The 25888-nt window shown below is 48.5% G+C and overlaps 2 protein-coding genes across 6 annotated transcripts in view; one reads left to right on the top strand and one right to left on the bottom strand.

The window, feature by feature from the left end:
- Positions 1-25888, bottom strand: part of Brf1 (BRF1 general transcription factor IIIB subunit) — a 44880-nt gene that overhangs the window by 10633 nt on the left and 8359 nt on the right. For 3 of the 4 annotated variants that reach the window (XR_015045292.1, XM_085830714.1, XM_085830713.1), the window contains exons 3-10: positions 21295-21469; positions 16661-16691; positions 13143-13215; positions 6743-6892; positions 5536-5629; positions 3556-3682; positions 2899-2938; positions 2722-2814 (exon numbers count right to left, since the gene is read on the bottom strand). Coding sequence is in view for 3 of the 4 variants with exons in the window: in XM_085830714.1 (XP_085686840.1) it covers positions 2722-2814; positions 2899-2938; positions 3556-3682; positions 5536-5629; positions 6743-6892; positions 13143-13215; positions 16661-16691; positions 21295-21469 (783 nt within the window). In the remaining variant the exon portion in view is untranslated. The other variant, XM_021178911.3, reaches the window with a different exon arrangement.
- Positions 9886-12324, top strand: Btbd6 (BTB domain containing 6). Of its 2 annotated transcripts, XM_021178913.1 has the most exons (5): positions 9886-9918; positions 10083-10389; positions 10466-10556; positions 10660-10778; positions 10911-12324. In XM_021178913.1, exons 2-5 carry the CDS (start codon positions 10166-10168, stop codon positions 11941-11943), a joined length of 1467 nt encoding a protein of 488 aa, XP_021034572.1. In that variant the 5' UTR covers positions 9886-9918; positions 10083-10165; the 3' UTR covers positions 11944-12324. The 2 variants fall into 2 exon arrangements, with proteins under 2 accessions (XP_021034572.1, XP_021034571.1); XM_021178912.3 differs by lacking the exon at positions 9886-9918 and having other exon boundaries at positions 9925-10389.

The following is a 25888-nucleotide window of genomic DNA, read 5'->3' on the forward strand; positions in this document are numbered from 1 at the left end:
TTGCCAACACCACCTCCACCAGACCCAACAATTCCATCTGCCCAGTACCAAGGAAGTAAGTATGGGATGAACCCGTATATAGGGCTACCTGGGACTGATGCAGATGCACTTAACAGGAGTGCCACACTCCTCACCGCACTAACAACACCTACCCAATACAGAGGACCATGCTGCCAATGAACTGCATAAAAATCATGCCGAGGAAAGGCAAGGGAACACACTATGTCTACAAAAGATTTCTGACAAAAGTATATAAAAGACCACTAATTCAGTGACAGAAAGCAGCCAGTGGCAGCCTGAAGTGGGGAGGAAAGGTGGATGCCATTACAAAGGACACAAAGACAGTGGCAGGGACAAATCTCAGTGGCAGAACACAGTGACTGTGGTGCTGGCCTCACCTGACACCAGGGTTGTCCACAGTCAACACTCAAAAGCCAAAGGTGCTTTAGCTCTGTCTCCACACAGCCTTCTGGTGTTTGATCTGAAAGGCAGATCTCTGTCCCAGCTGTATAAATGGACCCAGAGTATCCAGCTAGCTGTTTTCTGCTGTGCTCCAAAGCCATGATGTGTGCAAGAGGGACACAGATAAAGTTCATGAAAAAGAGGAATACAAAAACTACGCAAAGGACATTAGCACAGACACAGACAGCTAAGACCAAGAGAACTCTACTAAAAAGGCTTCTTAAGTAGACAAGCTTGCTTCAGACCACTAAAGGAAGAAGGATGCTTCAGATCGGATCAAGACACGAAACATGGGGTCTGTTGTATTGGAGAAGTCTCCCAGGTGAACATAAAGTGAAAGAGAAGGACAGAGACTTAGTGACACCTGGGTCTATGTGTGCCCCAAGGGACAGGCCTTCAGGTGTGAGGGTGGCAAAGTGCCTCCTGTGGAGGATGAGCCTTGGAAATCCTAACAAGGCAATGGCCTTGTATGTGTATGAGGGCCACTGGAGGAAGTGAGGGGCGACCAAACTCTGAAGGAGAGCCACTATGTGACAGGCTCTCAATATCTATCAAGACTCACAGTGGGACAGCCTCACCTCTGTGCCCATAACACAAGGTGCCCCTCTGCAGTGTCCACGGATGATATTGCGTGCCCAAGAAATACCAAGGAGGAACAAATCAGTAACAGGTCCTGGTCACTGTACGGCACCACAGCGGTTAGTAACCATCTCACAACACACCCCCAGAACTTCCATAGCTCCCTCACATGTGCAAGAGAGGAAATATCTCGAGACTAAGAAACTGCCAACAGGACAGATCTCATAGGAAGTTCACTGCCCCAAATGCACGCAGCCAGCAGACTGAAAACAGAGAAGGCAGGCAGAAGGCCTGGAAGGTGGAGTAGGATTGGAAGGATGAAGCCTGGCAGAAGTGAGGCCTGGTAAACACAAGGCAGCAGACTGGGCATGTACAGGATGCTCGCCCAACCATCAATAAGCTAGGACAAGAGAAAACCACTACACAGAGAAACCGCCAGTGGCAAACAACTCTGCAAATGGACAGAGCCAAACCCTGGATTGCTATGAGTAGGGCAGCTCCTGAGGCCTAAATGATGCCTTCAGGAATGAGGGAGAACCCAATGGTGTGACTGTCAGGACACTGGGTCACCCATCACAGGATCTCTAGAGATACTGTGGCCCTCTCAAACCCAAGCAAAAAAAAAAAAAAAAAAAAAAAAAAACCCTCTTGACAGCAATGCATGGATAGGTGTTGACTCACCATGACAGATGAGGGAACAATGTGCCCAGCACGTGCACCCTAGTCCATGGGAGCTCACATGAGGATATACTACTGTCCAAAGATCACCAAGATGCTGCGGGGTCAGGCAGACTTAAGAAGAAATTAAGAGCTGGTAGAGAAGAGCAGCAGAGTCACTGTTTGTAGACAACAGAATCAAATACTTAGAAAACCCAATGGCAAAATGACTGCAACTATTACAGGTGGCAGGAGAGCTCACACTGCGCAGGAATAGTCAGGACACAAGCTGCAAGTTGCCGTGGGGACCAAAGGGGGAAAGATGCTCCTCACAACAGCCCCACGGAAGGCAGCAGCGTGGTACTGCACAGGAGCAAAGCCTGGAGAGAACAGAAGCTAGAAAAGGACAGAAAAACAAGTCCCACAGCTTCCCCCAAGCTGACAAGTAAGGCAGACTGGGCTGGAGTGGTGTAGACAGGTGATCCTAATGTGGACACAGAACATAAGCAAGCGTCTGCAAACACTGAGGGATCCCAAAAAGGACATTCACACTTGCCTGGCATGTCTCAGGATGTTAGCACAGTGCCAGTTTGATGGGCAGAGACGCCCAGAGTAGCTTCCCCAGACCAGGTGCCAAGGAAGGAAGCAGGTACCCATGCTTTTTCATTCTGCACAGCCCAGAGGAGAGCCGTCTAACAACACAAACGGTTACAGCAACTCTGAAAAGCCCACAGCAAACAGCACAGGGCATAAGAAAGAGCATCCCTACAGTCGTGGCCTTGCACCTTCAACAGTCTGAGTGGACAGCAGGGCTCCCAGTACGGCACATGCAAGGTTGAAGCTCTTCTACGGCCAGTGAACGGTGAGGCGGGGAAAGGTGTCCCAGCAGTAACATGATACCCAAGTTAGTGCTCCAGTGTAGGGAGTGACAAGCAGCCAGGGATGGGGTCATGGATCAGTGAGTAGGGAAGGTCAGGGGTGCTGGCCTAGGGCCCTCATGGCCCATACTGGCAGGGGACTCACCATCCTTTGACAAGTTGGCCAGAGCCCCTTTTGCTTTTGGTCGGCTGTTTTCTAGCTCAATTTCAATGGCATCCTGGTAACTGGATATTTCACCTAGAGTAAGACATTAAAAGCAAAAAGTAAGCACGCTGATGTCCTAGCAAAAATGAAACACGTGTGTGAGAACCGGTTAATTACCTTCAACTTCTTCTAGCTTTTTTGACAGGACCTGTTCCAGCTGAAAGACAAAAGAGTCTTTGGTAAGGAGTCAGATGCACAATGTCTCATTTTTGACAAGGTTGTGGGATGGTAGAGCTCATCAGAATCGAGTTGTAGGCCTGGCCCTCTCCTTCCAAACAACATGCATGTTGCCCTGGACAGAAGCAGCCTTTCTAACCACCCATCAACTTAAAAACTAAACCTCCCAACCAAGCCAACTTGACTGGGCAGGCCAGGTTTGTCCTATCTGCAGAATGTACCTCCTGTAGTCCCCAAAACTCAGCTGCAGCCCACCTCTGGCCCTCTGCCCTCCGCTGTTGAGTACAGTCCCCATGACAGCCAAGTCACAAGCTCAGTGACGCTGACAGAAAGGCTGGCAGCAGTGGCAGCTGCCTCAGATGATAAGGAACAAGCCAGGAACCAAGCCTGGCTGTGGGGATGGCTCAATTGGCCCGGGATGGAAAGCTCGCCATGAGCCTCCACGTGGACGGTACTTGGAGGTTCCACATGCTGCACATCCCCGAAGACTCAAGGCCCAAAGAAGAGCAAGTTAGCAGGAGAGCTCAACAGATGTGAGGATGTTAGAGAGCAAACGCTCTCAGAACACCAGCGTGCTAATGGGAGGTTCGCAGCCACCTGCTTCATGCGCAGCTTCCTCTGGCCAGCTGTGTACGAGGGAGGGTCGCACTCTTCCTCCAAGTCAATCTTCATAAACTCATCAATAGTGAGCTGACTGGTTGGAGTGTCTTCAAATTCTGTGAGCCTAAGACAGAGAAGCAGAAGAGCCATGGTGCCTCCCTGCACACTGCACACTGCTGGATCCTGGTGGAAGAGTCAGGAGGCCCTACAGGGAGGGCCCAGCTCTACCTGCCCAACAACCTGAGCAGGCAGGCACCTCGGTGGCAGCCAACACCATTTAAATCTTGTCAACTTTCCTGTGTTTTCTTTAAAAAAAAATTTAGTGCACCTATGGGGGGGGGGGGGGTTGCTCTTGTACACACGCATGAGTGCTACAAAGCACAGCGGCAGTCAGATGACAACTTGTAGCTCCTTCTCCATGTGGTCCTGCAGACTAAACTCAGGCCTTCAGGCTTGGACCTGCTGAGTGAGCCACTTTGATGGGCTAGCCTTGGACTCTCCATCCGCAGGCCTCCACTGTCACACTCACGCTGAGTGTGAGCACACACTAGTGGATACCATGTCTGGCTTTGGGGTTTTCTTCACAGCCTCATGTCACAGGGCTGACTTTGAAGTTACTATGTAGCTGAGGACAACTTCAAGGCTCCATCCTCCTGCCTTGAGATGCCTACAGCTGGAGTTACAAAAGTGCTTGGCTACCATTTTTAATAAAATAACAAAAATTTAAGTTTAACAAGATGGATCAGCAAGTAAGGGTATTAGCTAACACCTGACACCTGAGTTAGTGGCACCTGAATCCTGGCACCTACATAGTTAGTGAAAGGGGAAGCAATTCTGGCAGGTTGTCTTTTGACCACCACATGCAAACTTGTACACCATATTTTTTTAAGTACATTAATTAAAAACAAAAACAAAAACAAAAAAAAGAAGGGCTAGAGAGATGGCTTAATAGTTAAGAGCATTGGCTGCTCTTCCACAAGACCTGAGTTCAATGCTCAGAGCCACATGACAGCTCACAAATGCCTGTAACTCCAGTTCCAGGGTTCTGACACCCTCACACAGACATATGTTCAGTCAAAACACCAATGCACATAAAATACAAATAAACAAAATTAAAAAAAAAAAAAAGAGAGAGAGAGACTGTGCGGTAGCACAAGTCTTTAATCCCAGCACTTGGGAGGCAAAGTCAGGAGGATCTCTGTGAGTTCAAGGGCAGCCTCATCTACAAAGCAAGTTCTAGGTTGGCCAGGACTACATAAAGTAGTCTATCTCAGAAAAAAAACACCTTAAAGAGGAGTTTATGAGACTGGCTTAGCAATGTAAAGGAACCTGCTGCCAAGCCTGAAGACCTGAGGACTGCAGAGCAGAAGGAAAGAACTAATCTCCATTATACGGTCCTCTCATCTCTGCATGTGTGTATGTGTGTTGCATGTGCATACATACATGTAAAAAAATAAATGTAACAGAAACTTTTGAAAGTACTTTTAAAGATACTAGATGCAAAGTACAATTTTCCGATTGCTTCTAGAAGGCACTGAGGTGATCCTGTCAGCAGAAATGGTGTTAATCCTGTGAAACACATCAGCAAGGACAGCAGTGGGTCCCAGCAAGTCCTCAGCATGGTCACAGCGCACAGCTTATCCAAGATGGGAACAACTTGTTCAAAGTTGGACACAGAGCCTGTGGCCCATGAGAGACATGGGGAGGTTTAACCAACTCTAGCAAGAAGTCCCTTGGATCGTCAAGCCCAGAATGGACCATACCAAATGGGATAGGCGGCCTCCCGTGCTGTCCCAAAGCAACTTCTCTGCCTGGTTCCAGTCTGTGAGGGGGAAACCTGTATACCTAATAATCTACTAAACTCAAGAGACACTGTGGTAGGAAGCCAAGTATTTCCAAAGGGCAGGGTAACCCAGGGCAGAAGTAGCTACAACATACAAGCTGGCAGTGGCCATCACTGTGAACCAGAATGCTCACCTCTTCCGTAGTGTGGACTCACATACTTTGACCACACTGATGACTTCTTTGACCGTTCTCCGGAAGTCATGCATTCTGGCTGCAACCAAAAGTGCTAGAAAAGAAACAAGAAAGATCATCAGAGAACTCATATAGAAATGAAAGCAAGCAAAATTCTGCCTTAACCTTGGCTAGTGACAGCTGAACAAGTATGTGCAGGATGTGTCTGCTGTGGTTTCTATGAGGGGACAGCGTGTCTGTCTGCCTTCCCTAAATAGACCTATGGTGCACACAGTTTTGGGCAATGGTAGTCCTCTTCTTATTTTGGGTTGAGCCTATACTGTACTCCACATTTAAACAAGGGAAACTGAAACAGGAAACTCAAGGATTTCTTAAAACACCTCAAAGCACATGAATTAACTTTGAGCTGTGTTAATACACAAAACCTCCTGGTTATGATGGAGCAGAGGATGCTAAGAATATAGTAAAGCTGGGAAACGCTGGCCAAAGATCCTGTGTGACAAGTGTGAATTATGGTCATGGTGAGTGAAGGGGCCTAGAGTCTGCAGTGTAAATGTGGAAATCGGTTTCAGATGCAAGCAGTCTGGGATAGCATCACCCTACCACCGGCTGAGTGCAGAAATGGTACCAGGCTCTGCAGAGAGATAGGAAGATGGATACTACAAAAGAGGAGGCTCCTGCTGGCCCGGGGCTCTTCCTGAGTAGGGGACTCTTAGTCTCGGCCACCCAGCACCTGCACCAGGTCCTTACAGATACAACCAGAACAGCTATGCTGCTGGGCTAGCAAAGGCTCAGTATCTCAGTGAGAGGCCATATTACTAACCATGCTGAAAGAGGGCAACTTGCCATGAGTGGACAGCCTGGGGTGGAACTAGGGCTACCACTGTTATCTTACCCTCTGAGGTGTTTTATCTCAGAACCTGCAAAGCCAACAAGGGAGGAAATGCCAGAGTCCTTAATGAGTAAAGAAGGCCAGGCCAGTCCTGGGGTCTAAGACACAGCTCTTATATAAGGTAGACTCTGGAACTGCAACCAATAACTCATTGGCTTGACGGCTTAAAGGCTCAAGACAGATGACTAAAGTTCAATTTACCTACTATGCACAGGGGTCCTAAATTTGGCTGCAATTACCCTCCCACACACGTGTGAACTTATCAAGTATCAGGACACAAAACGCTACCCAAGGGCCATGTGGCCTACACTGTACCTGCTCCACAGAGGCCGGAGGGGCGCCGGCCTGTGTGCATCCAATCCCTTTTCATTCTCTGCAGAAGCCTCAGGGCTGTCATGGATACTTCATGGTTCTTCTCCCCAAACTCCAGCAGGTGAGCAAAGCGTGGAATGTACAAGCATGGGTCTACACAGTAAACATAACACAGAACCTAAGACAGGGCATATGCATATGTGCACACAGAGCACTAAGCAGTGCCCTGCAGCTGGGTGACATTACCCACTTCTCCCTGAGGTCCCCTCCCTAAAGCACAGTCTCTCTGACCCTTAGCTGTGCAGCTGTGCTTACTGATCCTGGGGAACCGCTGCCTTCACACGGCACAGTTCTGGGCACGTATGGCAAAAGGTGAGGGGGACAACTCCCACCTTCTCTCAGAGGGTGATGAGAGGCTGGAGAACAGGCCAGATATGGGCTCTTCTCACGCAGCACCCTGAATTCCCTCAATGTAAGCTCAGCATCTTACAAAATGAGCACAGTGGGCATACAGGTGCACGTGTGCGTTCACAGTTGTTTCTTAGTGCCTGGCACGCTGCTGAGTACCGAAAGTTCAGTCCAAGGTTCATGGAGCTCACAAATGGAGCCAGCAAGAACAACCCAGTCACTTCATCAGTCAGTTCATCATTACCCTGCCATTAGTGCTGTGACAGAAGCCACTGATCAGGGACAGAGGAGATCTCAGGACTTGTGTAGGAAGAGCCACTTCTGCTCAGGCCTGAGAAGCAGGCAGCTTGGAGAGCACTGGCAGTAACAACAGAGGAGGGGCTGGGGTGGCTCGGACTCTTGGAGAAGCTGGAGAAGGAATCAACCCGTCTGACTTGTCTTTCCAGACAGCAGGAAGGGAAAGAAATGGAGGTCAGCTGCTGGCTGCTCCCCAGCCCTCCTTCCAGGCTAACTGACTCCATGAGACCGACCACATATACACGGACCCACTCCAGCTCAAACAAAGACTCAAGAGAAAAACGCTGAGACTCTGGCTTATAACTGTACCTGAGTTACTGGGAAGATGGATAGGGAGGACCCTCAGGTTCTGAAATTTGAGGCCAGCCTAGAGAACACAGATAGACCCCACATCTTACAAAGGCAAAAAACTACAGAAGGACTTCGGGGCAGGGGTTAAACTGTCGGAGAAGAGCCGGGCGTGGTGGCGCATGCCTTTAATCCCAGCACTCGGGAGGCAGAGGCAGGTGGATTTCTGAGTTCAAGGCCAGCCTGGTCTACAAAGTGAGTTCCAGGGCAGCCAGGGCTATACAGAGAAACCCTGTCTCAAAAAACCAAAAAAAAAAAAAAAAAAAAAACTGTCAGAGAAGATGGAGGTCCTGAAGCAGCCTGCTTTATCTTCTTTAAGTAGTGGAGTCTGTCTGCACATGGGGACAGAGCTGCAGTCACGCAATACAAGGACACTGGAAACAGAAATGTAGGGAAGAAGCTGACGTCTGGGGAAAGGACTAAGGTGGACACGCGTCAGCAGACGACATTTACTAAATAGACTTTAAACTCTCTGTCTCACAAAGTAACCCTTTTGCAAGGTCTGTGGAAGTTATGAAGATGGCACGTGTATTAAAGAACAAAGAAACCAAGACGGGCCTGACAACTCATGCTTGTAATCCCAGCACCCGGGAGGCAGAGGCACGTGGATCTCTAGGAATTCAAGGCCAGCCTGGTCTACATAGAGAGCTCCAGGACAGTCAGGGCTGCACATTGAGACCCTGTCTCAAAAAAAGCAAACAAATAAAGGGGGGAAAAAAAGGACACAGATATAAGGACAGTCTCTTCAGCAAACAGGCTGGAAACAAGTTTACTGTCACATGTAGTACTCTGCTCAAACAGACCACAGGTGTACACATTAAAAAGACAACAACCACCACCACCAACAGCAAAACCATGGAGGACACAATGATTTAACACAAGCAAAAACAGACAAACACGGTAACTTCAGACTGCAAAGAATCAATGCAGCAAAGGAGTCTGTCCAGTCAAGACAACCACAAAAAAGGGAGGAAGCATCTGTACTAAAGACTGAGCTCAATGCAGTGAAGAAGCAGACTGATTAGAAAGTGGGCAAGCGACTCATGGAGGTACTTCTTCCAAGAAGATATACAAATGACCAAGAAACATGAACAATCTAGAGTCCACCTCATATCTACTAGCATAGCCTCTATAAAACCCAGAAAATTATAACAAGGTTTACCCAGGATGAGGGAAAAGAGCCAGTGCACACTGTGGAGGACTGATAAATAATACAACCACGAACAAAGGCCATTGCAAAGTTTGCTCAGAAAAGTCAATGTATCTGGACAACGATGGTGCACACCTTTAACCCCAGCACTCAGGAGGCACAGGCAGACAGATCTGAGCTACACAGAAAATCTCTGTCTCAAAAAACTAAGGGGGGGCGGGGGGCACAAAGCACTGGATATGACTCAGTGGTTAAGAGTGGTTATTGCTCTTGCAGAAGAGTCAGCACCCATCTACCCACAGCTCACAGTTCACAACCATCTGTATCTCTAATCCTAGGAGATCCAACAGCCTCTCCTGGCCTTTGCAAACACCAGGTACAGGCAAAAATCCACATCCATAAAATAAAAATGAGAAATCAAGAGCTACCATTTTATCCAATCATCTCACTCTGGATAAAGACCCAAAGAATTGCAATTAGGATCTGGAAAGGATAAAATTGCCTTCCTATGGTCAGCACAGCTGGGATATAGAGTTGATATATATACGGCTGGATAAACTGGCAAACAAAATGTAACACATTGGAATAGTCAACTTAGGAAGGTCTATGTAGAGAGTTTGAGGTCACCCTGTGGCACATGAGGTCCAGACTCATGATAGAAAAAGAAATTCTGACCTAACAGGTGTACTGCCCTTGACTTTATGCTCTGTTAAAGAAGCTGGACACAAAAAGGGAGATCAAGCCTTGTGTTAGAGACTCATTTCTTCCGCGAAGAAAAGCTAGCTGGGTCAGGTGATCAAAGCCTGAGCTGTTGAAAAGGTCTCATTTCTGAGTGATAGAAGGTGCAACCACATCTCGCCCTTAAACCTGGGCACCAGGGCGGGGCTTCAACACCCCCCCCTCTGGGGCGGGGCCCTGGAACGAGGAGTCGCGTCTTGACGCACAGTGACGAGAGACGCCGGCGCCGCAGCAGTGGGTACGGGCGGGGACGGCGCCCCCTGCGGCCGAGCCGCGGGCTCGGTGAGGGGTGCGGGGTACGGGTGGGCAGCGGGCAGGGCCGGCGTGGCCCCATGCTGCTGCCGCTCGCCTGCCTGCATGGGCGGGTGGCGCAGTGCCTAACATCCCTGCTGGTGCTCGCAGAGCCGTTTCCCAGGCCCCGTCGCAGCGCGAAGGCGCGCGGCACAGCACCGACCAGTGCGGAGCCCGCCCCGGCAGTAGCGAAGATGGCCGCGGAACTGTACCCGCCCGCCAGTGCCTCTGCAGCTACTGCCACAGACATCGCCAACAGCAACGCGGCAGGCGCAGCCGAGAGCACGAAGGTCGGGCTTTGCTGCCCGCCCTGCCTGGCACCCGCCCCGCTGCCGCCCTTGCCCGCGCCGCCCCTGCCAGACAACAACAATCCCGAGAGCCCCAACTGGCAGTCCTTCCATCCTACGCTGCGCGAGAGGTGAGCCGCCGCCCGCCCCCGGGCTCTGGAGCCTGGGCGCGCGCCGTTCCAGCCCGTGTGCCTCTGCCCTTTGCAGGAATGCACTCATGTTCAACAACGAGCTGATGGCTGACGTCCACTTCATCGTGGGGGCCCTGGGGGCTGCCAGGCGTGTGCCCGCCCACAAGGTGGGTAAGGGCGCAGCCCTGTCCTCTGGTGGGCCTGGCTAGGTGTGTCTCCCTGGACCTTGTTTACTGCCCTGTAGCTCAGGTGGTTTTCTTTCATCCACAGTACGTCTTGGCTGTCGGCAGCTCCGTCTTCTATGCCATGTTCTACGGGGATCTTGCGGAAGTCAAGTCAGAAATCCACATTCCTGATGTGGAGCCTGCTGCCTTCTTGGTCTTGCTAAAGTAAGTGTTGTGCGCTGGGTCTGGAAGGATGGGGTGGTTACCTTCCAATGGTCCCCTTCCTGTTTGCTACAACCCCAGAGGTTGTGCATGGGAGCCCTTGCAGCTCCCCAGGAGAGCCCCTGCCTTATGCAGGTACATGTACAGCGATGAGATCGACCTGGAGGCGGACACAGTGCTCGCCACTCTGTATGCTGCTAAGAAGTACATCGTGCCTGCCCTGGCCAAGGCCTGCGTCAACTTTCTGGAAACAAGTCTGGAAGCCAAAAATGCTTGTGTCCTGCTGTCCCAGAGCCGACTGTTTGAGGAGCCTGAACTGACCCAGAGATGCTGGGAAGTCATTGATGCACAAGCTGAAATGGCCCTGAGGTCTGAAGGCTTCTGTGAAATTGACCGGCAGACACTGGAGATCATTGTGACCAGGGAGGCCCTTAATACCAAGGAGGCTGTGGTCTTCGAGGCCGTCCTGAACTGGGCTGAGGCAGAATGTAAGAGACAGGGCCTCCCAGTCACTCCTCACAACAAGAGGCATGTTTTGGGAAGAGCCCTCTACCTGGTCCGAATTCCAACTATGACCTTAGAGGAGTTTGCCAATGGTGCCGCCCAGTCAGACATCCTGACCTTAGAAGAGACCCACAACATCTTCCTTTGGTACACTGCTGCCAAAAAGCCCCTCCTTGACTTCCCCCTGACCAAGAGGCAGGGCCTTGCTCCACAAAGGTGCCACCGCTTCCAGTCTTCTGCCTACCGAAGTAACCAGTGGCGGTACCGTGGGCGCTGTGACAGCATCCAGTTTGCAGTGGACAGAAGGGTGTTCATTGCTGGGCTGGGCTTGTATGGGTCCAGCTCCGGGAAGGCTGAGTACAGCGTGAAGATTGAACTCAAGCGGCTAGGGATGGTCCTGGCTCAGAACCTCACCAAGTTCGTTTCAGACGGATCCAGCAACACTTTCCCAGTCTGGTTTGAGCACCCGGTCCAGGTGGAACAGGACACCTTCTACACTGCCAGTGCTGTCCTGGACGGCAGTGAGCTCAGCTACTTTGGGCAAGAAGGAATGACAGAGGTGCAGTGTGGGAAGGTGGCCTTCCAGTTCCAGTGCTCCTCGGACAGTACCAATGGGACTGGAGTTCAGGGTGGACAGATTCCAGAGCTCATCTTCTATGCCTGAGGCGTAAGGTTGGAGTGGACTTGCCACCAGGCTCTTCCTCCATGGAGTCCACCCAGTAAGTGCAGTGGAGGTGCAGGACACTGCCAGCTGCCTTACTGATACCATTCAAGGCTTGGCTTTATCAGCCAGAGTCTGAAACTTGACTTCCCGCAGCCCGTGTCCGCTGGCCCTCGACGGCATTGCACAGGGGGAGGCAGACTTGGGTCCCTACCAGTGGCACCCAAGCTTCAGGGCCCTTGGATTCCCCCCCCCCCTTTGAGTCTAAGAATTTCAGCCTACGCTGAGGCCTCCCATTCAAGCCACAAACTGCTGAAAAGTCACTTAAAATAGTTCCATCCTATTTAAGTGAATTTTCGTAATAAAGTTTTCACAGAACAAGAACCACATGTAGATAAGTGACTGTAGGAATTAAGTGGGGCACTCTCTCAATTCCACTGAAAAGACCATCTTGTCTGTGAGTCTGCAGTGTAAAGCTGTTAAAATCAAACCATGTCTTAGGGAAGCTCATCTGTTCCCAAGATGCCTGTGGCTCCTGGGCCGGCTTCCCTCAAAGGCTGCAGAAGGGTGGTACCTCACGTTCTATTGCAGGGTTAGATTTAAAGAGTGGGCTATGTGTTCTGCTGCCTGCTTGCTGTGGGGTGCTCTATGTGGGTTAAGCAGGATCCCTAGGCCCCAAGCCTCTTTCCTCCCTTGCAGTTGTGTTGTCCTGGAAAAGCAGCTGACCTTCAAAGGCCCACTAGCAGGGCAAGGGTCTCTGGGGCAAGAGCCCAGTGTGCCTAACACCAGAAGCTTGACCCTGTTGGGACTCAAGCATACAGTTCCAGACCCTCTGCTGTAGCCTCACGTGGTGCCTCTACATGAGTTGATGCTTCAGAAACCACAAAATCCCCATCTTTGCATATGGCAAGGACCATGGCTAGAGGGCGTCTGTTCGTGGAGCGCCCTCCATTGTGAGGAGACCCCTGCCTTTCTCACGCACGGTGCCTGCTTCAGACAGTGCAGGTTCCCAACATGAAGCACTGTGCTCTTTCTCTGTGTCCTGGTCGTCACCTGACGGGCACTGGGAAGCCTTCTGAGTTTGTGTATTTACCACAAACGTTAGGAGACTTTTTTAACCTTTGCTGTTCTAATACTTTGACCTGACATCCTCCTACTCTGAGATCTTTGGCTGGTTAGTTTCCTATCTGAGCCCAACCTACCTATAGCTGGTGCGTTGATGCAAAGCTCCCTCGCCAAGAGCAGGAACGTCTTCCCCAACACGTACACATTAACCTAGGGCAAGAAGAACACAGGGATCGGTGTTCAAGAAAACATTTGCTGCTTTTTTTCCTTCCTTTTTAAAATAATTTGTTGGTTTTTTTTTTTTTTTTTTTTGAGACAGGATTTCTCTGTGTAGTCCTGGCTGCCCTGGAATCAGGCTGGCCTCTACCTGCTGGTTAAGGCGATCACCACCACACCAGCTCAGCTGCTGTTTTCTTAAAATGCCTGTTTAAAGTTTCATTGTTCAGTCTTCAAGGAACCCATTGCCAGAGACCCCTGCATGGCTAGGAAAAGTCCACACCATGCCTCTACTGGCCTCTCCACCAGGAGGGCCCACCTCCTTCCTATAGGGCTGCCCAGACTCCCCTAGTCTTTTTTTTTTTAATTTTTTTTAAGATTTATTTATTATTATATCTAAGTACACTGTAGTTGTCTTCAGATGTACCAGAAGAGGGCGTCAGATCTCATTACAGATGGTTGTGAGCCACCATGTGGTTGCTGGGATTTGAACTCAGGACCTTTGGAAGAACAGTCGGTGCTCTTAACCACTGAGCCATCTCTCCAGTCCTCCCCTAGTCTTTTTCAACGGTTGCTTACACACTAGAGTATGGTAGGTAATGCAGTAGCTGGAATCCCAACTGTTTCCTCCAATACCCTCACCTCAAGTCCTTATCTGCCATGAAGCCTGCTGCCCAGCTTGGGCCACCTGCCATAGCTCTTTCTTCTCTGCCACAGGAGTTAGCAGTAGAAATAGGTCCATCCTAGGAGGGATGGACCAAATATTGGAGTGGGAGGAGCGCTATCAGTTGTCAGGGAGGCAACGTTTGCCAGTGTGTAGAACCCCTACCATGCAGTTGGAGCTCAGTATAATACTGCAAGAGATTAACCTGGGACAATCAGGCCTGCCCTACCCTAAGAGGCCCTTCCCATCCTCAGCCACCTGAAAACTCCACTGCACTCATGCGAGACCATGATCCTTACCTGATCAAACCCAGCCTGTGGCCTTTGCTAAGCCCCCTTTCCTGGCATGAAGGTGATACCCAGTAAATGTTTGCAAGACACAGTCTAAGGGATGATACACAATGGTGTCTTCGTTTACATACAGGACGAAAGGGGAGAGTTTGTGACTTGTCAGCTTAGTAAGTCAACTCAGCTGAGAAGGCCAGGTTTAGCCACCAGAGCCAATCAGCATTGGATTGGTCACCTTCCACCCTGGCTGGACACAGGTACTATCTTCCTGAGGTCTTCACAAGGACTAGTGGCTCACAGAGCACTTTCTGAAGTAATTCTTTATCTTCCTAAAGTCTCAAGGGTTGTCTATAAAACTATGGTGTGCATGACTCTCTAGCCTATGTGAGTATACATGTAAACGACATGAACATGCAGGAATGTGTGATGTAAGTACATGCATGTGATGTAAGCATGTGGTATGCAGCCTGTGTTCTGGTATGCAAGTAAGTGTGCTCCCGGGAGCACTCTTCCCGAGCATCCTCTCAGGTTCCTCCAGATACCCAGGTACCAATAGACATGGTTGACAATAAGACCTGAACGCTACAGAAAGAGTTCTCTAAATAGACTTCAGGTGTAAATTCAAAGTTTTAACAACACTTTCCAGGGGTTAGAGAGATGGCTCAATGGTAAAGAACACTTGTTTCTCTTGCAGAGAGAGGCCTTGGGTTTGGTTCCCAGCACCCACATGGTGGCTCACAACCATCTGTAACTCCAGTTCCAGAGGGTCCAACCCCCTCTTCTCGCCTCTATGGGTACCAGGCCCACAGGAGGCCCACACACATACATGTCAGCAAATGTTCATACAAATAAATCTAAAACAAAATAGTTTGAATACTTTCTAGAGAGGGCTTTGTGTACACAACACCTGGCTTCCAGGCATACTAATATTACTATTAGACACTGCCACATTACAATTCACTCTGTGCTTGTGGATGAAAGCTACCTGCCTTTGCCATGTATGTGGAACCAGGAAAGGAGGAGGCTTTAAATACAGGGTCTTTGCCACTTCTACTTTCACATATTTCTTCAAATCAGCCAGCCCCATTAGAGAGGTCTTCATGGACATGGGTATGCACCCCATGCAGGTAAGAGCAAAACTGTCTTTAGGTCAGGCAAGGCCTGGCACCAGGGACAACATGCTGTGGATGCTCCGGGGTGGGACAACCTTGTATGGTCCTCACCTCAGTCTCCCTCAGACCCCATTTTGTCAGTAGAGCCATACTGAGAAGAGTAGTCTGTAGTCACCCAGCTACCCAGCCCTCAGTCCTTCCTGGTGGCATACCATCTTCTATTCTAACAAGCTAGACTGTTTTCCCATTTCCAAAGCTGTGAAGTCAAAGCTGACTTGTGTACCTCTGGTTTCCTCAAAGAGGTGTCCAAGCTACTTCTGGAGCTGCCTGACCCTGGCCCCCATCTTTCCTGGGAGGCTGGATATAGTCATGTGACCATGCTCTGAACTGAGCACAACACATTCAAAGATGGAGTCAATGGATGATCACAATTCCAGCAGGTTATTTTTAGCTTGACAGAAAATATGTTTCGGTAATAGCTGCTGAGAGATGCCATTTATAAAGAAAGACAGCTGAAAGGACAAAAATACAAGGCACCCTCTGACTGGAATCTAAATGTTAGTCTCTTTGTGGGCACTGATGCATAAGCAAACAGGAGCAATAATATGGCCTACTGGCTCTCAGAATCCCTGGCAGGCAGACAGGCACCCAGATCAGGATTTCCCTTCAGGGCAAAGCTTGCAGGCATTCTATTCATACTCCACGGTGTCAGTGTGGACCTCACGGCCTTGCCACAACTCAGGGTGTGGCCTAGTGACTTCAGGAAGTCTCTACCCAGCCCCTAGCACAGCTCCATCAGTGGGATGACAGTGCACTCTTGATGTCCCTCTCTCCTTCACTGCCTTTGGAGGTCCCTAGCTGCAGCTTGCTATGATACTCAGTTATTTAGGAGTGAGCGGTGCAATGGTCACTTAATCCCAGCACTTCAGAGGCAGGCATATCTCTTCGTTCCCGGCCAACCAGGGCTTGAGACCTGGTATTAAAGAAACACACACAAGCAATGCAACAACAACCTACTGTATCTGGATCCAGAAAGGCAATGACCCTAAACAGGCAGTGCTTGTGAGGGTTTTCCACAGTTGGAAATGCACGCGTGGGTCCAATATTCCCCTTTTAAAAGAATTTGCTTGACCTTGGACTAATTTTCACGAGAGTTTCTCAAGCAGTTCTAAGGCTGACACACCAGTCCTTGGATAATGCTGTGCCTCTCTGCTGAGGTCCCATGCTCTGGCCACACAAAATTCATCACCCTGAACACAAAGGCTGCCTACCTACTGTGGCAGGCAGCATAGACTGACTTCCCAGTGTATGGAAACACAGCTATGCCTCTACAATGCCCTCAGACCAGGGAAGACTTAAGGAGGAGAGTGATCTACCTGGAGCAGGTCGCTGAGGTCAAGGAGCATGTCTGCAGGCGGAGTTAAGGAGCATTTTCATGGAACCCAGATAGCCAGACCTTATCTGTCCAATCCAAGCTTATCATCTGAGCAGTCCCTGTGTCTCTCCAGGCACTGAGAGAGACCTCTCAGAATCTACTTCAACAACAGAAAATTACCAGACGGAGTGGGAAACAGAGTCAGGGAAGTGAGAAAGGGATCTTCAGATGTCTCCTCTCCTGTACAATGCCCTCAGGACACTATCTATAGACACTAAATAGCTTCTAAGCCAAACAGAACAGATGCTCCGGACAATTTCTAATGACTCAGGGCATCTGTTGCTGTGTTTCATTAGTCCATCTCCACTGGACTGCTCCCTCACTGCTCCAGCAACCACCTTTGCCTATAACTGAGTTTTTCTAAATGTGGAACACCTCAGACAACTGACACATCAACAGAATATCCACATAGCATGGCACTGCCGACATGCTGCCCCAAAGCATCGGCCTTGAAGACTGAGCCTCCTCCCTCCCACCCGATCCAGAGATGCCAACTACCTGCTTCTACCTGCTCCATCCCAGTCTGTGTCTTACCACTGTGTGCGGCAATACTAAGTCAGTTTTCCCTCAGTTCCCACTTCTGAGACTTGTCTCTCCTTCCCTAACTACTGAAGAGAGGCACAGAAGTTACGTGGAAGCTCCAGGTGCCCACTCTGTGCTCACAGGACAGACAGCAGTGCAGCTGAGAGTAGGAAAGTTACTATGTATAGCTAGGTATCACGGCTCTTCTTCTCCCAAGCGCCTCAGGTGCTCTGTGAAGCAAAGACAGGAGTGTAGCAGCCCAGTGCTTACACACCTAACCAGAGTATAGAGTTTGAAATTCAATGATCTCTCAACAATCAGGCTTGAGGTATCAAGTTGCCCAAAGAAAAAGTAGCCACTTCAAGTGAGTCTACCCAATGCTCACAGGATCCCTTAAGGCAACGGCCAACCTGTACTGCCCCAATGCTAAAGCTGCATGCCACAAGGCTGGCAACAGGAGCACTGCCAAAGAGCTAAGTAGCTATGTGATCTAAAAGTACCATGAAGCAAGCAGCTATGCCTTAAAGACACTGATGCCCTGTGCCAAGGCTAGCTGCCCAACTAGCCTTGCCCGCCTCAGGCAGGGAAGACCACTTAATATCTTTTCCATTTCCTGACAAACACTCAAAAAAAAAAAAAACCAACAAATAAACAAAAACAAACAAAAAAACCCCACAAAACAACAACAACAAATCAAGTGTGAAAATTAAGGAGGGTATGGGGGCAGAACCAAACCAAAGAGAGCAAACTGCTGGGCTTGACACTCATACACAAGTAGGATGCGATGAGGAATTACACCAAAGAGAAGGAACTACACAGAGGATTTGCACACACAAACCCTGCACACACGTGCATAGTCATGCTCACAAGCACACAAAAGCAGTAAACAACAATTAAAATTGTTATTATTAACCTTGGGAAAACAGGAGATGACTTATACGTGGATACATAAAACTTGCTTTAACTTTGAAAACCATTCTGAAAACAGCATCTGAGGGCAGCTAAAATAAAAGCCACACTAACCTTTCTTTTACTACACAGTTAAATGCTCGGCCAAAAATATAGTCAATTAAGCATTAGTGATTTGGGGGGGGGGGAGCGGTGGTTTGTTTTTTTTTTTTTTTTTTGAGACAGAGTTTCTTCTCTGTGTAGCCCTGGCTGTCCTGGAACTCACTCTCTCACTCTGTAGACCAGGCTGGCCTCGAACTCAGATATCCACCTGCCTCTACCTCCCGAGTGCTGGGATTAAAGGCGTGCGCCACCACGCCCGGTTCCGTAATTTTTTTTTTAAATGTATGTGAGTGCTCTGTTGCTTTCTTCAAACATACTAGAAGAGGGCATCAGATCTCATTACAGATGGTTGTGAGCCACCATGTGGTTGATAGGAATTGAACTCAGGACCTTTGGAAGAGCAGTCAGTGCTCTTAACCACTGAGCCATCTCTCCAGCCCTTTAGTGATTTTTAAAATAAACCATTATGGGAGGGAGGGCTGGAAAGAAAGCTTAGCAGTTAAAAGCACCTGCTGTTATTGCAGAGGATCTGAGTTCTATTCCTAGCATTCACATGGTAGCTAACAACTATCTGTAACTCTGTAACTTCTATTCCAGGGAATTTGATACCCTCTTCTGGCCTCTACTGGACTTGCACACACAGATAACACACATACACATAAATACTTTTTTTTGAGAAGTATCTCCCTACATAACCCTGGCTGTCCTGGAACTCACTATGAAGACATGGCTAAACTCAAACTCACATTATCTACCTATTTCTGCCACCAACTTAAATTAAATCCTCAAAAAAGAAATCTTTCAGCTGGGTGGTGGTGGCGCACGCCTTTAATCCCAGTACTCGGGAGGCAGAGGCAGGTGGATTTCTGAGTTCGAGGCCAGCCTGGTCTACAAAGTGAGTTCCAGGACAGAGACTCAGAAAGTCTCAGTTCCCCTAGGGGTCAGGGATTAGAGGTGCAGGCTGGCAAGCTGAAGAGGGCAGGCAAGGTTCCTGAAAGGCCCCAGCATAACCTGCTTTCTTGGTCACAGTAGACACAATTTTGAGGAGATGGGCAAGATGGCAAAAATGAGTTTGAGTATATAATAAGCACTGTTCCTTCTCCATGAGGACATCTTGTGATTGGTCCCACACCCAGGATTCCACTTTTGCTAGTGGGTTAATAGAATCCCAAAGGGACCTCAGCACCATGACCTCTAGCACAGGACTCTCCCAAGCACCCCTAAGGCACTTGGGTAAGGGCTGGGATGGGGGAATGCCAGGCATCCCACAGGTAGCATGGATGAGACAGGAGGAGGTAATGCCTACCAAAACAGACGCCTGTCATAACTGCATTGCCATACAGGAAAACAACGTCAGGACCACAACAGGCCAACTGAGGGGCAACATCAGAGCTCAAGCACCACCCACACCACGTGCTAGGAAGTGAGGGAGATGACAGCAGGAATCACGTCCTAGGAAGTGAGGGAGAAGATGACAGCAGGAGAAAGAAGTTAAGGAACGCTGGGTCCGGGGAGAGAGCTCAGTATGTAAAGTGAGCTCTACACAAGCATAAGGACCCAAGTTCAGAACCCCAGTACTTACATAAAAGCTGGGTGTGGAAGTGAACATCTGTAACCCCAGCACTAGAGGGCATGAGTGGAGATAGCACATCCTGGGGGCTTGCTGGACAGTTCATCTAGACAAAATGACAAACTTCAGTGAAATACCCTGACTCAAAAATGAAGTGCAGAGAGGCCAGGGAGATAACTCAGTGGCTAAAGGTGCTTGCCACAAACCTGACAACCTGAATTTGATCTCTGGGACTTGCACAGTACAAGAGGAGAACTGACTCTCATAAGTGGTCCTTTTGTTTGGTTTGGTTTGGTTTTTTTGAGACAGGGTTTCTCTGTGAAGCCCTGGCTGTCCTAGAACTCACTCTGTAGACCAGGCTGGCCTCAAACTCAGAAATCCGCCTGCCTCTGTCTCCCAAGTGCTGGGATTAAAGGGGTGTGCCACCACTGCCCAACATAAGTGGTCCTCTTAACCTGCCATGTAGCTATACGTGTAGCATGTGTGTGCCACATACCCCCAATCAAAAATAAAAGGACTATGTTGAAATATAATCTAGAAACTATCTCAGGCCAAAATGTGAGTAGACAGAGAAGAAGGAGGCAAAGATGACCTAACACACAGGTAGGACAGGCAGAGGAGACAGGCAGAAACCAAGTGACCTAACACAGGTTCAAGGTGGGAAGTGGTCAGAGGGAGGGACCTACTGGAGAGAAGACACCTCATATTTACAGTTAGACAGAAGCACACCAAGGTCCTTGGAATGAGGAGAGAACAACTATAAGCAGTATGTATATGATAGGAACAGATGGCTGTGGTACCAGAGGGAGCTAGGAGATACTGAAGGATGAAGGACGGAATCCCTGATGTATGTGCATGCCTGCAGAGCTTAGTGCTGGTCCTGGGAAGTACACAGGAGAACCAGACCTGAAATCTCAAGAAACAAAACTGCAAAGGGAAGAAACAACGCCAGAAGCCATGAGCTATCCTCTTCCTCTTCTGCCAAAAGTGGCTGGGACTTAGAAGTCTAGCCTGACTACCTACTAAAAATGGCCCTATAGACTCATAGGGAGTGGTATTATTAGAGGTATGGCCTTGTTGGAGGAAGTTTGTCACCAGGGGAAGTTTCAAAAGCTCAAACCAGACCCAGTGTCACTCTTTCTTCCTGGTGACTACTGGTCCAGAGATAGAACTCTCAGCTCCTTCTCCAGCACCGTGTCTGCCTGGATGCTGCCATGCTCCCTGTCATGATGATAATGGACCAAACCTCTGAACCATAATCCAGCCCCAGTTAAATGTTGTCCTTTATAAGAGTTGCCATGGTCACGGTATCTCTTCTCTTCAGTAGAAACCCCAACTACAACAGAAACTTAGAGCAGGAACCCTGCATCAGCTGGGATGGGACATCCAATAAGGGACCTGTTAGCAAGCATATCAATACCAATTCCTACAACTCCTACGTCAACATTTGAGTAATCACCCAACAAAGGATATGAGGTGTGCCTTCAGTTCGGCAAACCAAGTAGAGGCAGGCAGCAATCACATGGGCCATTTTCCGTCCTCGGGTAAGATGCTTGCTTACAGCCATCTTGAAGAAATTGAATGCTGTGTCCAGGCAGTGCTGGTTCAGCTGCAGCTGGCTCCCCAGGTGGTGGATGTGGCGCCGCCCTGTGGCAAAATACAAAATGATCTTCGGTCTCAACTTTTAATTCAAAATGAAGTATCACAGGTTATCTTACAAATTTAAGATCTGAACCAAGCCTGTTAGTGCAGGAATATACTTTCACTTACTTTGGAGACTGAGGCAGGAGGACCACTATTTCAAGCCTAGCCTGGGCCAGGCATAATGATGCATACCTTTAATCCTAACAGAGGCAGGCTGATCTCTGTGAGTTCAAGGCAGCTTGGTCTGCAAATGAGTTCTAGGATGACCAGCATTACTTAGAGACCCCGTTTCAAACGAAAAAACCCTGGGCTACAGAATGAGTTTAAAGCCAGCCTGGAAAATTTGATGAAATTAAAACGTCAAACTAGGGACCAGAGAGATGGCTCAGAGTTTAAGAGCACTGGCTGTTCTTCTTCTACTCAACTTGGATTCGATTTCCAGCACCCACATGCTACACAGACATACACAGAAGCAGAATATCTGTACACATAAAGTCAGAATTCTTTTCATAAAATCACGTTTGGAAATGGGGCTCAGCAGTAGAGGACTTGGGACTGGCTTAGAACACACAGTGATAGGTTTAGGACTCAGTAATCCAAAGTAAGACAGACAGACAGACAGACACTGATAGATTTTCTTTGTCCTAAGTTTTTAATTTAGCCTTTACATTCTAATTAATTTTCATTATGAATGTCAAAATATTAGTTTCCTGATTTCTCATATGCCATAAAACCCTATTCCTGATACACTGCATCCTGGCTTAGAACAATACACAGTGGCTGTATCTCTTCTGGAGATTCTGAGGCCTGGAGTGTCTGGCAGGAAGGGGTCTCCCACAGCACAAGACTCATACTTTCCAGAATGGTCTTTCTACCTAGTCCAGTCCTGGACAACCCTTAGCCAGGCTTCCCTCCAAGAGGCAGCCTCTTGGCTGGACAATTGGTCAGCCTAATGAGCTGCTCCCTGCACACCTGCAGAAGAAGGGTGACGGGAAAGGCAGGCACAGACTGCAGAAGCACCTGCTGCCAGGAGGCTGTCTCGACAGTCACCATGCTACAGACAGGACACTCAAGGTCTCTGTCTACAAGTGCAAATACAGAGCAGCCACCCCAAAGTCCAGAAGTGTAGGTCTAAGAGAGAGCTGCCGATAGCAACTGTCAGTGCAGACCAATGGGTGGGCGCCAGGGATTCAGAGAGCTCCACCCGACACAAGATATACCCTAAGATATGCAGAGGACATGTAGATGGTAAGACCTGTCACCAGACATCCTACTAGCATCTTCAGGGCCTCGATGCACTCCTCTGACAGTGTAGGCAACCTCCATCTCACCCATAAAATGTTAAATACTGGTTTCTCTGATTCTTTGATAAGAACTGAAGGCTAGCACACTACTCATAGCCAACAGTAACAATAACACATTTCAGAGCATGGCTAACATGCCTGACCAAATGCACAAAAATCAGCTCCTCTTTCTTACCAGCACACAGTAGCAACACACCAGAGGCAAAAAAAAAAAAAAAAAAAAACCCACCAATAATCAGCAGACAGCAGACTACACTGAACTGGAGCCTGAGACTCAGGAGCTATGTAGTGTTTGCAAGATTCCACAGTTAAGGTAAGATAGCTCTTCTCTAGGGCCCCTGCTCAAGGCTAGACCAATTCTAAAGCCCCACACCTCCAGGCTAGGGCTTGCCAGCATCCCACAAACAGAATCCATGTGCTCACTGTAATAGATACTAAGCAGCATATGACACACTTAATGACATCACTCCTAAGAGCAAAACACTGATCCTTCCACACGGAGGTTAGCAATGAGCCAAGCCTACCCAGTCTCAGCAACTCTGAGGAGCCTAGCAACAAACAACCAAAAATGCAGCATAGCTTTGAGAATAAGTGAGAACAACAGTGGAAAGCAAGGACCAGTGACATCTGCTCACAGCATGTGTGGTTGCTACAATAAGACACTCAAGACAAGGGGGCTGGTGAGATGGCCCAGTGGGTAAGAGCACCCGACTGCTCCTCCGAAGGTCCGGAGTTCAAATCCCAGCAACCACATGGTGGCTCACAACCATCTGTACTGACATCTGACTCCCTCTTCTGGAGTGTCTGAAGACAGCTACAGTGTACTTACATATAATAAATAAATAAATCTTTTTAAAAAAACTCAAGACAAGCCGGGCAGTGGTGGCTCACACCTTTAATCCTACCTAGCACTTGGGAGGGCAGAGGCAGGCTGATTTCTGAGTTCAAGGTCAGCCTGGTCTACAGAATGAGTTCCAGGACAGCCAAGGATACACATAGAAACCCTGTCTCGAAAAAACGAAAAAGAAAAAGAAAAGAAAAAGAAAAAGAAAAAGAAAAAGAAAAGAAAAGAAACTTAAGACAAGCTCACAATTTTAGTTCACCATATCAAGTTCCTATAATTTGATCCATAGATCCAATGTAACCTGAACCAGAATCTGAGCAGGTTTCCTTTAGTAAAGTTAACAAAGTAACTCCAAAATGAAACTCTAAAGAATCAAATCAATGAAAAAATAACCCCAGAAGCCTCAGTACCATTCAAGTAACCATACTCTCACAATGATCTACAGATGAAGACAATCCCCTCAAAATCCCAGCTGATTTCCTGGCAGAAATCGGATACAAACAGCCTCTAACTTCCTATTGAAGTTAGGAGGCCTTGTAAGCCCAGCACTGCGAGAGTCAAACAGGATCATGAGCTTCAGGCTAGCCTGGGCTACCACAGCAAGACTGTCTCAAAAAGCAGAAGGGAGGGAGAGGGGGGGTGGGGGAGGGAGAAAGGGAGGGAGAGGAGAGGGAGGAAGCAAGCAACACAGATCAAGAATAATCTTGATTAGAATAATCAGCACAGCACTGAGAAAGAACTCTAAGGTGGCTGGAGAGATGGCTCAGCGGTTAAAAGCACTGACTGTTTCTTCCAGAGGTCATGAGTTCAATTCCCAGCAACCACATGGTGACTCACAATCATCTGTAATGAGATCTGACACCCTCTTCTGGTGTGTCTGAAGACAGCTACAGTGCACTTATATATAGTAATAAATCTTTTTTTTTTTAAGAATTCTAAGAAATATAAACACTTCCCAGTTTCAAACTGAGCACAAGTCTAGGAAGCAAACAAAAGCATGACATATATGGTCCAGCAGAACAGAACAGAGGGTCTGGAAATGACTCTCAACAAGGGAGGGTGCCAACTGGGAAAATATAATCTTTTTACTCAAACACTGAAAATGCACGTAAGATGGAAGGTGGACCCAGTCTCTTATCACTTGTTCTAACTCACAAGGACCAACCCCAAAACATAACAGGAAACTCAGATGGTCAACCCCAGAGAACAGAAGATATAAGCATCAGTTTGGAGAGCAGGGTGTGGGGTGGGGGTGGCAGGTGTGTGCATGCACACCCATGATCACACTTGTGGAGGCCAAAGTTAGACACTGGTGGGTCCTTCTAGTGATCTGCACTTTATCTTTCTGAGAGAGCCTCTCACTAAACCTGGAGCTTCACATTTTGTCAGAGTGGCTATGCACTGAGGCCCTAGAATCACCTATCTCTGCCTCCCCAGTGCCAGCGTTACAACAGGCTCACATCCCCATGCTTAGCCTTTTACAGGCTCGACTGGAGACCCTAATTCAGCCTTACTCTACCCACCAAGCTGTCCCCTGAGCATCAAGTGAGTGACCAGTAAGGCACCAGGGAAGCAGGTACTGTCTGAATGAAGAAAGTGTGCCTCCGACACCACCACGGAGCCGGAGCCTGGCTCAGCTGCTTACTGCTCTTGCAGAGGACCTAAGTCCAGTTCCCAGTCCTACAACCAGCTCACAACCATCTGTATCTCCAGTTCTAATCCTCTTCTAATGTTCCTGAGCACTAGGCACATGTGTGGTATACATACACACATGGAGATAAAACACCCATATACTTTTTTTTTGGTTTTTCAAGACAGGGTTTCTCTGTGTAGCCCTGGCTATCCTGGACCCATACACATTTTAGAATAAATCTTTTTCTAACATCAAGTAATGAGAAAAAGAAAAGCAGTTAAAAGAAGCTCATGGAACAGGAAAATTTTTTCTATAACACATATCTGGTGTAAAAAAAAAAAAATCACAGAGGGTGTGAAGACAGCTCAGTGGGTAAAGACACTTTCAGCGAAGGTGAATGACAGGACTTCAATGCCCAGAGCTCACACGGAGGAAGGAGTGAACCCTCTCCTGCAAGGTGCTCATGAATGCGCCATGGTAAGCACGTATACATGTGTATATCTATTTACTTTCAAAAAATTACAGCTAAAATAAGGTGTACTGGTGTACTGGTGTACACCCTTAATCTCAGAACTCGGGAAGCAGAGACAGGCAGATCCCTGTTGAGTTCAGGGCCAGCCTGGTCTACAGAGAGAGTTTCA

This window comes from Mus caroli, unplaced genomic scaffold (genome assembly GCF_978045245.1).
Source record: "Mus caroli unplaced genomic scaffold, Mus_caroli_1 scaffold_14, whole genome shotgun sequence".
Classification (NCBI taxonomy): domain Eukaryota; kingdom Metazoa; phylum Chordata; class Mammalia; order Rodentia; family Muridae; genus Mus; species Mus caroli.